The sequence below is a fragment of the Macadamia integrifolia genome, chromosome 14, assembly GCF_013358625.1.
Source record: "Macadamia integrifolia cultivar HAES 741 chromosome 14, SCU_Mint_v3, whole genome shotgun sequence".
Taxonomy (NCBI): domain Eukaryota; kingdom Viridiplantae; phylum Streptophyta; class Magnoliopsida; order Proteales; family Proteaceae; genus Macadamia; species Macadamia integrifolia.
The window spans coordinates 13995850-14008359 of NC_056570.1; the positions used below are offsets into that span (position 1 = coordinate 13995850).

At 39.5% G+C, this 12510-nt stretch overlaps 1 protein-coding gene across 1 annotated transcript; it reads right to left on the reverse strand.

The window, feature by feature from the left end:
- Window positions 1-7133: 7133 nt before the first annotated feature.
- On the reverse strand, window positions 7134-8131 carry LOC122060644 (NAC domain-containing protein 68-like). The gene is made up of 3 exons (XM_042623770.1): window positions 7963-8131; window positions 7551-7855; window positions 7134-7424 (listed from the first exon to the last, which is right to left on the reverse strand). The coding sequence occupies exons 1-3, from the start codon at window positions 8123-8125 to the stop codon at window positions 7134-7136; spliced, it is 759 nt and encodes a 252-aa protein (XP_042479704.1). The 5' UTR covers window positions 8126-8131.
- Window positions 8132-12510: the final 4379 nt, after the last annotated feature.

Genomic DNA, 12510 nt, shown 5'->3' on the forward strand with positions numbered 1-12510 from the left:
TGGCCCATAGCTCTGTTATGATCTAACTCTCCTGTTGCTTGTGTTGGTTCAACCCTGGGAGTGTTTTGGAGTCCATTCAATGTCTGGGCTATTCCTCTCTTGACCTCAGCCATTTCTATTTGCAAAGTCCTACAGGATGGACCCATGCTTGTTCGGGAAATTTAGAATCGTGTGGATCCATGCTAACTGGGTTATAATCACTTGGCGGTAGACAATCTCAGAGAGACGACAGGGGTGACATTGGACTTAGACGAGTCGAGTGGTTACCCTGATGTGTCCAAATGGACCGTGGAGAATACTTGAGGTGTGGAATTGTGCCTAAACCAAAAATGGTTTAGTTTAGGATTCTTGAATTCCCAACCCCTTGTTCACACATTCACTAGATTAACAACCAATGATCCATCAAAAGTTAGTCCACTTAATGGTAGGGGAGTGGGTAGGGGTTGATGCTTCTAGTCCACTTAATGCCATAAGCGGGAGATTCGTACAAATGACTTAATCAAAATACCCCTATTAATACTTTCTTTGCCAATAAAGTCATACTTTCCTTACTCTTATCCCACTAGGTAAGCTTCCTCCTAGTTTCCTCGGGTCTTTTATATAATTCAGCATTTTGCGGGACTTTGACAAAAATTAGCCCGGATCACGTATACCAAATCATCCATTTCATTTCTAAGGAGGAAGAACACCTTTCATACAAACCCACTTAGGAGAGCATTTCTTTATTACTAGAATACATTATAGGAAAATTCCTTTTCAAGACCGTAAACAAATTCTACAGATCAGCTTGTGGCGTTCCTAGCGTTCTCCATCTATTTCCTATATGATGCAAGTATGTAGTGGATGCAATAGGATCGACAAGGCTTCATTGACAGGATCTATATGCGCTAGGTACGTGATTCTTTTGATATACCCATAGGTACGAGATCAAAGGGGTGACTTTCTTGCCCATTACTCGTGATTACACACGAGGTTAAGCAACTGGCCACGGGGTGGTGGAACCATGAGTGATTGTGTGCAAAAGTGTAATGTTGGAATATCATTATTCGATCTCAGAATGTCATAAAGTGCACGGACCTCCCCGAGGGTGCTAGCACAATTATGAATATCCTCGCAGTTTAACAATACCCCACACCCTTGTATAGGAAGCGGCTACCATTTGCTCTCAGAGTACTCTCCATGACATGCACTGACCTCCCCGAGGGTACGGGCATGATAGGGAGTCCCTCGCCAAATGATTTCACTTTGAGCATGATGCATGATGCCGTTAGCGAGTACAAATACAAACTTGGGGTTAGCCAAACACGTTTTCAAACAGATGTAGTGAAAAATATTCTTGCATTTAATGGTAGCATCTAGTGTCGAAAGCTTGACATTTGTCCCTAGTGGAGTCACCACTATGAGGGTAGCGGCTAGAAATGGACTTATGCATCAATTCTGTCCTCTCTCCTCTCTTTCTCTTTTATGTGAGGGAGGGGTCTGTCGTGTGTGCTTACCCTACGGGCCCCGTACCCTCATATCGTCACTCAGAGATACGTGGAGGCCTATTTTACAAGAGTGTAAAATGCACCATTTGAGACGGGGGTTTGATGATGGTCCAATATGTGGATCGGGATCATACAAAAGGGTTTGGAGTCACCACCTAGGATTTTGGGCCCAGGACCCAGGGGTGGGCCCAATTCCTGAGAAAAGGTCTTGAAAATTGGTCTGATCCAAAGATTTAGGGTAAGTGTCAGGTTACAGAATTGAAAAGGTGTTAGGCACCCAATTTGCTCGGTTAAACCGGTCGTCCTACTAGATGCTTAAGAACAAACATTTTTCATAATTATTCCTATTCTGAATGCATGGCTAAGTTATCACACATATATACATTGACTGAATTTAAATAACTATATACACTAAAATAAAGTCTATAGAAAGTCTACATTGTGCTAATTCTGCTGAGAAATTATACCTGAGCTTGACCCCTTTTCGGGTCAAGAGGGGTGGAACCCCTGGTTGATGCTGGTACAGGATCTCTTGTGGATTCTCCTAGCTCATGGAAAGATGGTCTTGACCTCCAACTTTCTTTCTCGAGAGATGTTAACTGTGATGATATTCGGGCAGAGTTCCAGTTGGGAACGGTTACTTCAGGATTTGGGTTTGGATAGAGCTTCAGCTAGGGAAAGCTATTTTTGGGTTTCGACTGAGGTGGCACTCAGACAGAGCTTCCACTGGGGATAAGCTATCAGAGGGCTAGGCTGAGGTGGCGCTCGAAAAGGGCTTCCGTTGGGAATAAGCTATCGGAGGGCAAGGCTAAGGTGGAGCTCAGACAGGGCCATTATTAGGGATAGGCTATCAGAGGGCTAGGCTGAGGTGGCACTCGAATAGAGCTTCCGCTAGGGATAGGCTATCGAAGGGCTAGGAGGAAAACTTTCCTAAAAATCTCACTCAAAGAAAGCAAAGGAATGAAGAGTCCCGAATGCCTAAAGAACACTTTGGATCTTATAAAGATCTCTCCGAAGACTTGAAAACCTCAAGGGGGAAAGAGGAGGAGTGAGGGTAGAGCTCTACTACCATGGATTGCTCACTAAGAGACATGGATTATTGTTGTCTAAATCCAAACGAGGGGGGTATTTATAGAATTTCTAAACCAATAGGGAGGAGAGAGAAAATTTCTCAATCAATAGGGGTAAAAAGTAATTTTTCTCAACCAATGGGATGAAAGGAAAAAATTTTGGACCAATGGGGTGAAGGGTAATAAAAAATAGCCAATAGGGTGAAAGGTAATTTTTTTTTACCAATCATGGGAAAAGATTCCTTTTTGGACCAATGGAAGGCCACGGTGTAGGGTACGCTAGTGGGGCAATGTAGGGTACGTAGGCGGGTGAAGAGGGAATTCCTTCTCTGATTCGATCATCGAAAGGGGGATTTCGATCATCGATGGGAATGGCGGAGGTCACAGCAGGGGTGTAACAACTTCGGCAGGGGTGTTGGAGGTCCAACTGGGGTGTTGGGGCTCTAGCAAAGCCGTTGGGGCTCTAGCACAACCGTTGGGGCTCCAGCACAGGTATTGGGGCTCCGAAAGTGGGGCTGGGTTACTGCATGGGTGTAGGAATGTGTGGGAACGGGTCAGGAATGTGTGGGACTTGATCGGGAATGTGAGACACTCCATCGAGAATGCGAGGGACTCAACTGGGAATGCACAGGGCTTGGTCGAGAATGCATGGGGCTTAGTTGTGTGCACATAAGGCTTGGTTGTGCACACGAGGCTTGGTGGTGGGCATGCAGGGCTTGGTTGTGTGTACGCGGGGCTTGGTTACGTGCACGCGAGACTTGGTGGTGGGCATGTGGGGCTTGGTTGCGTGCATGAGGGGCTTTGTTGCATGCACACAGGGCTTGGTGGTGGGCACTTAAGGCAAGGCATGGGTGCTCGCGTGGGTGGGGTTTGGGCACTCAGTGGGATTTTCGAGAATAATTGCAGGATATCCATTTGTCAGATTTGGACGTACCATATATCGTTGGAATTATAATTCTGAGTACTATGCATTTGTGTGGTCACTTTGACCGGACTCCTTCGTATATAAAATGTCATAATTAGACCCTTCTTCTCTCTCGTGTGGGTTTTCTGGGAATTTTGGGTGAGTGTGGAATACCCTTGGGAATAGCTACCTTAGTCAATTATCATCTTTGTTGATTGAAAACGAAAGTCGCGTCCAAGATCCATATGTCATCATAGCCAGGAGAGGGTGACAAAATTGGGTGTCTACAATTATACACCCAATCGTACTCGAAAAATTCTTGAATAATGGGTTTAGGTTGGGGGTAACTGAAATTAGATGAGATAGACTAGATTTCTGCCAAAAATTGGATTTCTTTGCGAAAGTGAAATACATTTTTTATCATTGCCCATAATTCATCATTGTCAAGGGGGGACAAAATCAGTTGTCTACACTGTGTTATAACCCTCGCCAATAGGGGTAAGGTATTGAGTAATCCCACTCAGTGGTGGGTCTTTGGGGATTATTATGCCCAGATTCGACATATTTTATCCTAGATGGGCACATCATGGTACGACGTATTGTACACATGACTAATGGACAACATGGGTGATCGATAGGTTTTTTGGGACCATGATTGTTAGGGGTTAAATGGGATACCAAGGTTCTTTCTAGGACTAGTTGGCTGCTACTTGCAACTTGCTTGTATCTTTGGAGCCCAACATAATGGGGAGGGGATATCACTTACGTTGCTTATAGAACTTATACCCACATTTGAAACTTAGTAATTAGAGTGGAATTATTATAAATGAAAATGGATCATCTGGTTGTGCATCTGTGGCATCATATTGTGACTATTATTGTGAGCATGCATTTGGCATCAAGTATGAATGTGTGTGCTTGCCTGCTCACCCTTCACTGGGCTTATGAAGCTCACCCCTCGTGGATTTTCTATTTTTAGATGGTGGAACCGGAGCTGAAGCGGACAAGTATTCAACAAAGGTTGTGAGCCCGTGTTTACGAGACACCATAAAGAAGATAGTGATTCCCTTCTTATTATTGTGATTTATGTTTACATTGATTGTATAATGTAATTATTTATGTATCTATGGGTTGAATTCAATTTGTGCCTGTAATAATATCTTTATCATTTTAGACTTGATCACCAGGGGTAATATTAAATTATGAACTTTATACGTGTACCCTGATTTTGGTAGTGATCTCATGGTTTTTGTGAGTCCATAGACTACATCTGTGATCTTGTTAGAGCTAAGCTAATTGGTTGAGAATCCAGTGCCGCATATGTTGGTCTATATTTGAGGCAGAGTGTGACATTAACTCTAGTATTGAACTGTTGTTACACATTGTTTTAGACTGTCATTAGACTAGTGTGTAGGATTCTCTTATCCCTAAAAGATTTTTAAGGTCCCCCTCAGCCCATAAAAAGATTTGGAAGGTCCCTCTCTACTTGTGAAAGAAATTTTGTAAATGATTTTCTTATCCTGCAAAAAGAGATTGTAAAAGTGTTTGCTCCCTATTTATTGTACTGAAAGGGAAGAGCTAGTGTTATACCTTACAAGTGGAACTTGTAGAGAATGGACTAGACTCAAGTTGAGTCGAACCACTATAAATCCTTGTGTTCATTGTGTGATTTTAATTACTATTTATATTTCGTATTTTATTTACAATCATATATTTGGGGGTTTTAAATAAATAATTTTTTATTCCACTAGTACAACCTATTCACCTCCATCTAGGTTATTTCAGCTCGCACTCAGGATCATTGGGCTTGATCAAGTCTATTCCACGTTATCTGAGACACACTCACTCCCATGGGTTACTTCTACAATGGTCTCTAGGGTCCACTCTGCATGCCTTCACTGATACTGATTGAGGTGGCAACGGGGATGATCGCAAGTCCATCCGTGGCTATTCTATTTATTTGGGCTCTAATCTTATCTCTTGGGTTCTTGAAAGCAAAAAATAGTGGCTCCATCTTCCAAAGAGTCCGAGTACAAAGCTTTAGCTAATGTTGCCGCCAAGCCCATTTGGCTTGAATCTCTATTAACAAAATTAGGTACCCCCTCAAAGGGCATCCTTTACTATGTTGTGACCAAATTGGGGCCACATATCTCTCTACCAATCCAGTCTTCCATGCCTGACCAAGCATGTGGAAATCGACTTTATTATCATCCATGACCGGGTTGCAAACGTTAGCTCTTTGTTCAGTTTATTTCTACAAATGAACAAATCGCTGACATTGTAACAAAGGCCATTCTTACTACCCGTTTTCAGTTTATCAGGAAAAGTTGAAGGTTTGTTGTCGCCGTCCTTCCACATGAGGTAGTGTATCAATGCCCAACTCATTTCAACATGAATAGGAAGGTAAACCTCCAAGGAATCCCATTTGATCTCCAATTCTATTGACTTATTATATCCTCACATGTGATAATGACTATATTTGGTAGTTACCAACTGTACTAGGACTGTAATCCTTAAACAGTAGCCGAATTGGGCTCTTGGCTCTCTCTCATATATCACACTCTACGGTATTCTAGACAAAACTAAATACAAAATCTTATTCCATAAACCATTTGTACATAACACACTCTACGGTTATAGTGCAAATTGAATACAAAAATCTTATTCCATAAACCTTGTGCATTAACACGGCTGAACATTTCACCGTTCTAGTCTCTGTCTAATAGCAACAATTTCTCAGATTCCTCAACGTTATCGAATAAGGGACCATTTTTCTCTTCTTCTTCCTCTTTGTCCAAACGTCTCTGGTTCGCTTATCCACACGGATTATCGAATGGAATTGACAAAAAAACGTTTATTCCTACAAGAAAATGTCAACTACATATGATATATTCAATCGTTCCTCTTTGACATTTAAGAAATGATTCTCTGAAAATAATAAAAGATGTTAGGAAACGCATCTTCAACCAAAAAAAAAAATTCTGAAAATCAACCTTTGGCATTACCATCAATAGGAAATCAAAAATAAAAAGAAACCAATATGAACTAATATTATGCAAAACTTTACCACTTAATAAAATGTTATTTACACATTTTAGTCAAGGAAGCTTCTCTTTAATTGTCTAAATTTCCTTGAGAAAGCTGCCAGGAAGTGTACTGCTGTGGTTCACATGTCCTTGTTCAAGGATTAATCTATACATGATCCCCTTCATAAGTGCGTGTTTCTTATCCTTGCTGATGTGTGGTACCGTACCGTTTGATCTCTCTATTAGACCAACGGAATGGTAGGGTCAAGTTGGGTTGTATCTAGTTATAGATCCTTAGATAGGCAACCATAGAGCTTACTTGTCGATATGCATGAAATAAACACACTGCTTCTACCTGAAAAAAAAAAGAGGAAAGTTACACACAGCTTTTGATGACGGAGAAAACCCTAGGTAGGGAAAAACTCCGGAGCAGGGTGGATGCTCAGCCTGGTTTTCACTATGAATAAGAAGTACAAGACACCACAAGACTCAATGTGGAGGTTAGGACAGCTCCCCAGTTATGCCTCCATCAAAAGAAAATAAGAAATCTAGAACCCACCTTCGGCATTGCCATTAGCAGGGAACCAAATCCTATTAAAAGTAACTGATAAATAATTTTTTTTTCCTATTCTTTAAACCCATATCTTCATTGTATAGAGCTGCTCAAACCATGATGGTTGACTACTTCAGAAAAATCTTCTTCAATATGCGATGGCAAGAGACTCACATAGTATGACCATGAATCTTCACCATCATCACCTTGTTGATTATTAATGCAGCATTTGTCCTCTTGTTCTTGCAGTTGTACTCCATTTTCTTGCTGATCAATTGTAGGAGCTTCAGGAACTTCATGCATGTCTTCATCATCTTTACCAACTTCCTTATTCTTCACCCCCCAAGTCCTCTTATATACTCTACATATTACCCACTCATATGGCTGAAATGAGGAATAACAGAATCATCCATAAGAAATTATAATCAATTAGTTCATGATGCACTATAAGAAAAACAACATTTATATGATGAATAATAACATTAAAAAAGAGAAATTAAATATACATACCTGCTGTATGGATTCTTGGGTCGTTAAACGATACTCATGCATTATCCAGTTGGTTTTAGACTTTGGATTTTTATCTTTATAATAGACAAGAGTCGTCTTAAGACCAATCTCTTTATCAGATTTGTAATCTTTCACATTCTGTTCTCCACTATTAGCCTTCCACGATGCTCCATTTTTTACTTCTCGACTTGCCCTACTAGACTTTCCTTGTTCATGCTTTCTCTTCCTCTGCGTGAAAAAGTAATAATATTGATTCATATTTTTATTTCTTCTTGTGGATGATGATGATCCATCTCCGCCATGAGCTACACACCGGCCACCAATAATAATAAGAAGTTAAGAACAAGAACAGTAGAGATTATTTATTATAATGATGAGTTAAATATTGAAGAAAAAAAGAGTAGGCAAGTACCTTGAGTAATAAGGTCTCTCGGATGAGAGTTATAGACATCAACTTCCTTGATGTATGGGACCTTGAAACAAGGTGTTCTAACCTTTCTCGTCAGATAGTAAAGTATCAGTTGTCTATCTGAGGGATCAAACCTAAATCCAGCAGGCAACATTGGTGCGTCCATTGACTGACTCTGAAAATAATCAACAAATTAAAAAACCAAATCAATTATTTTAATCTGTATATATATACATGAGAGAGAGAGAGAGAGAGAGAGAGAGAGAGAGAGAATTTAGGTAATCGTAAATTCTGAACTGAGAAGGCAAGGGACAATCTCTCGCACGATCGCAGTTTGAGGTACAGAAAAGAAGTGAAAAAGATGCTAATTAATCTTGCATCGATCCCCTCTATGTAGGAACGAATATTGCACTCCAGACAAACATGGAACACCAAGAATTGAATGATTCCCTAATATAATTTGCATGCATGGATTTCCAATTAAAAAAAAAAAAGTCTACTTAATTATGATAAATCCTACCAGAAAATGTCATCACACAACGTATGATAAATCCTAGCAGAAAATATAAAAAACAACAAATAATGCTGATTACATAATCAGAAACGACAAATGTCTCACGGCCAAAGTGGTCCACAGCCCACAACGCGAAATAACAAAAACCCACATTATCAGAATCAATCAAAGCAGAAAGAAAAGAAAAGAAAAGGTTTGAAGAGGAAAGGATTCCGATAAAAGGCAAAGAAAACCATAAACATTGGTTTAAATCTCCATTAATGAAGCTTGTAAATTAGTTTTAGAAAACCAGTAACAAAAGATAATTGTATAAATGGGTAACTAAAAATTGTACCTTGCAGAGAGGGTTTCGGACTGAAATCGGCACTGTAAAGAAGATAGCAGAAACAAGAAACAGAGACGGCGTTACACAGAGAGAGAGAGAGAGAAGAGAGAGAGAGAGAGAGAGAGAAGAGAGAGAGCTATAAAGAAAAAAAGAAAGGTTTGGAGGCGTAGAGTGAATATATAAGATAAAGAGCCACGTGGGCTGGGCTTAAGAAGTTAAGATACGGTAACGAGCTCTAGTGCTACTATGGTTTCGTTTTTGTCCACGTTGGAAGTTCTAGAATATTTTTTTGGTTAAGGTACTTCTGCTATGCTACTGGATGGATTTCTTGTTTTTTAAAAGTTTGTTATAACTTATAACTGTGAGAACAAGATGATTAGGAAAAGGTTGGTGGTCCCGAAGTAGATCTAGTAGTTGTGCTTGGATATCTTCGATCCTTGCGACTTTGATCTTTATATGATCTTTAAATGACCAGAAAAAATTCATGATAGAAATATATTTCACTCACACAAACCCTGCATGCAGTCCAGAATAAATATTCAGAAAAGGAAGCACAGTAGAACATAGCCAGAAGAAAGCATGCATGAACACAACAAATTTCAGTTAATTATCAGCAAAGAATCATGCCCAAGACGATTAACATTCAATGTAAATTCATCCACAAAGGAATCAAGAACCATAGAGTACGTAGACCAACCTAATGGGAAAGATAAGAAAAACTGTTAGGTAGATTGAGAAACAGAAACTACAAAATATCTTCTTAACCATCAGTCAGGACTCAGGAGTATAACCACTATAACCAATTGTTACAGAAGGAATAAGGGAAAATAACATTTTATTGCATTTCTATAGTGACACATGGCATCTCTAAAGGATTCAGATCCTCTCCATAGAGCCCATGGACCCTAGACTGATCCCACAACTGGGAGGATCTGGACACATGTCCTGAGGTCACCCCTCAGCTGTGAGATAACTCCATGGTCCATATTGATAACTAGTGATTTGTTGTCCGAACACATTGTATGGACAGCAAATCCATATTGATTACCTTGATCAATCGATCCCAAACCCCATTCTGTTTTCTTAAATTATGATTTGGTCTATAAAAAATAAAAAATAAAAGATAGATATTAGTCTGACCAAAAACTTTTAATACTCTTATCAGTCTAGTCAAGTCTTACATAAAATATATACATATATATATAAAAAAAAAAACAAATATTGGTTACCATAAAGATCGAAATGTAACGATCGAGCAGAGCAGGTAACGAACAAGGATAGGAACACAACAGTTTGTTATGTATCTATTATATCATGAAATGGTGGAAAGGAGGAGATAGGATCCTCGAGTAGGAAAGAGGGTCGAGAGTTTATGAAGAAGAGAGAGAAAGAGAGAAGTTAATTCATAATTTCCACTTCTACGTAATTACTAATTAATTTTCATTAACATTTATAATGGGCTAGGTCGAACATGTCAAACCTAATTAATTTTCTTTAAAATTTTTTAAACTTCATAATCTTCAAACTATACCTAAAAATTCAGTAATTCAAAATGAGTTGAGAAGCTTGTTCCAATTATTAAACCATTACATAAAATTTAGAACCACTTTGGCCGAAAGATATTCTAGAAAATCCAAAGTGGGTCCCATGAGGCCAAAAATGGAATCTAGGTAAAATAAAGTCCCAAATATTTATTTTCAAACTATTTTCAAATAGTTTTTGACAGCAATGATTTTAATGATAAATTCATTTATTCACGAAGTTGGAACAAATGATATTTTGGCCTCTTTCTAGGGCCAATTCTCACTGCCATTTTGAGTAACAGTATAAATTGATTTGGTTTTGGTTTGGCTCAATTAAGTGTTGGTGTAAACCCATGTGATGTCCCTTACATTTCTTTTAAATTTACCCTTATTTATCTCTTGTATCTTAGCCTGTGTTTCATTTATATCCTATAGTGTTCATATAGACATTATCTTTATTAGATCATACTATTATATAAAAGCACGAAGTGGCAAATCTTTCACTTACTACTTTACCCTTTATTTTTATTTAAATTGGTACCCCTTTATTTATCTTTTTTTTATATATACAAATAAATTTCTCTATTTTCCTTCTTTTTCTTAGATTCCCCCACTTTCCTTAACTCACTTCTCTTTCCTTCTCTCCTCCAAATTCTCCTGTTGTCCACGATCTCCCCTCCTAGGTCTTATCTATACTTTCCTCCTCCTCTTTCCTTCTCTCCCACAAACTCTCCCCTCCACGATCTCCCCTCATAAGTCCTATCTATACTTTCCTCTCTCTCTCTCTCTCTCTCCAATTAACATGGTACTAGAATTTTTTTATTTTTTTTTTCCTCCTTCCACTCTCCATCTTCTCTGACTCCTTTTCTCCCCCACCCTCACCCTCACCCCCACCCTCACCCCCACACTCTCCCTCTTCCTCTTCCTCTTCCTTCGTTGTTTGTCATACTGGCTTTGCGTGGAAATATCTAGTTCGGTTCTATCTGGGGTGCTTGAAAAATTATCAGGATCTTAAAGTCACAAAGGATTATAGAAGACTTGAATTCTTACCTTCTTTTCTCCTTTTTTTTTTAATGTTATTTTTGTTCACGGTCAACATTTGTAGTGTCTTTTGGTGTGAGAATGTTTGAATCACCTGCATTTGGGACGGGTTGATGGCTTTCTCTAGATTTAGAGTGGATGATAGATTGGGCACAATTTTGGTCATGATTCATGAATATAATTTTTACAAAGTCTAAAGTGAAATAAAGTTTACAATCCAGAGAAAAATAATTGAGAGAGCGCTAGAGTTTTCCCCTAAGGGAAGCCTATCGTAGGTAGGAGATTCAGACTCCACTTGAGGCACCTGATACTAGCATGTTATGTATTGACGAATTGGTCTAAGTACTTTTCAATAGTGTGGGAACGCCAAGAAGAAGGATTTCCGAATAAACCCCCAACAGGCAAAAGGGCTTAAGTCCCCTCTTTATTGTTTTCAAAATTTACAAGTGGATAAGAAGCCCAAAACCCACACCATTGGATAGTGCTCAGAAAGACAATTTCTAAAATATATCGTACATGAAAATCGGACCACCGGATCTCCCAGAATCGCTCATGGAAGTCAAAACGGGGATCAATAAACCCGATTCGGACCCGATCTTTCCCAGGCTCACCATATTTGGATCCGCCCACGGGCCATCCAAACCCCACGTGACTACCTGATCAGCCATGGGCCTTCTACATTCTTGCCAAAAAGGAAAGGAAAAAAATACCAAAAATGGCATTTTAAGGCAACTTTGGTAACGGGTCTACCAAAATATAGGTAGACCGCTAATTTCAAATAAATAAGGCAAGAATTGGGTGTTTAAAATATGTGAAAAACCACTTTTGGAAGGTATTTCAGCCGGGCCCGTGGGAACCTACCATTTTTGGATGGAAGTCCCATGAAAAACTGACCAAGTTGGCTTTGACAGCATCCAAACGGTCTCGGTCTAAGGTGCCTTTGTCCAGTTCCCCATCCAAGAAATTAAAAGAGGGGATTGCCCTGCCTCTGCGGCATTCATCTGGGATTTTTGAAACTCCTGGTGGGCAAAGAAGTGGAGACAAATCTCATGAATAGGTTATCATTCCTCCTGTTGCCTCATTGGTTTTCATCCCAACGGTCTCAGCTCCCCCCGATCCTGAAGGAGTAAGTTCCTTTACAATCAATT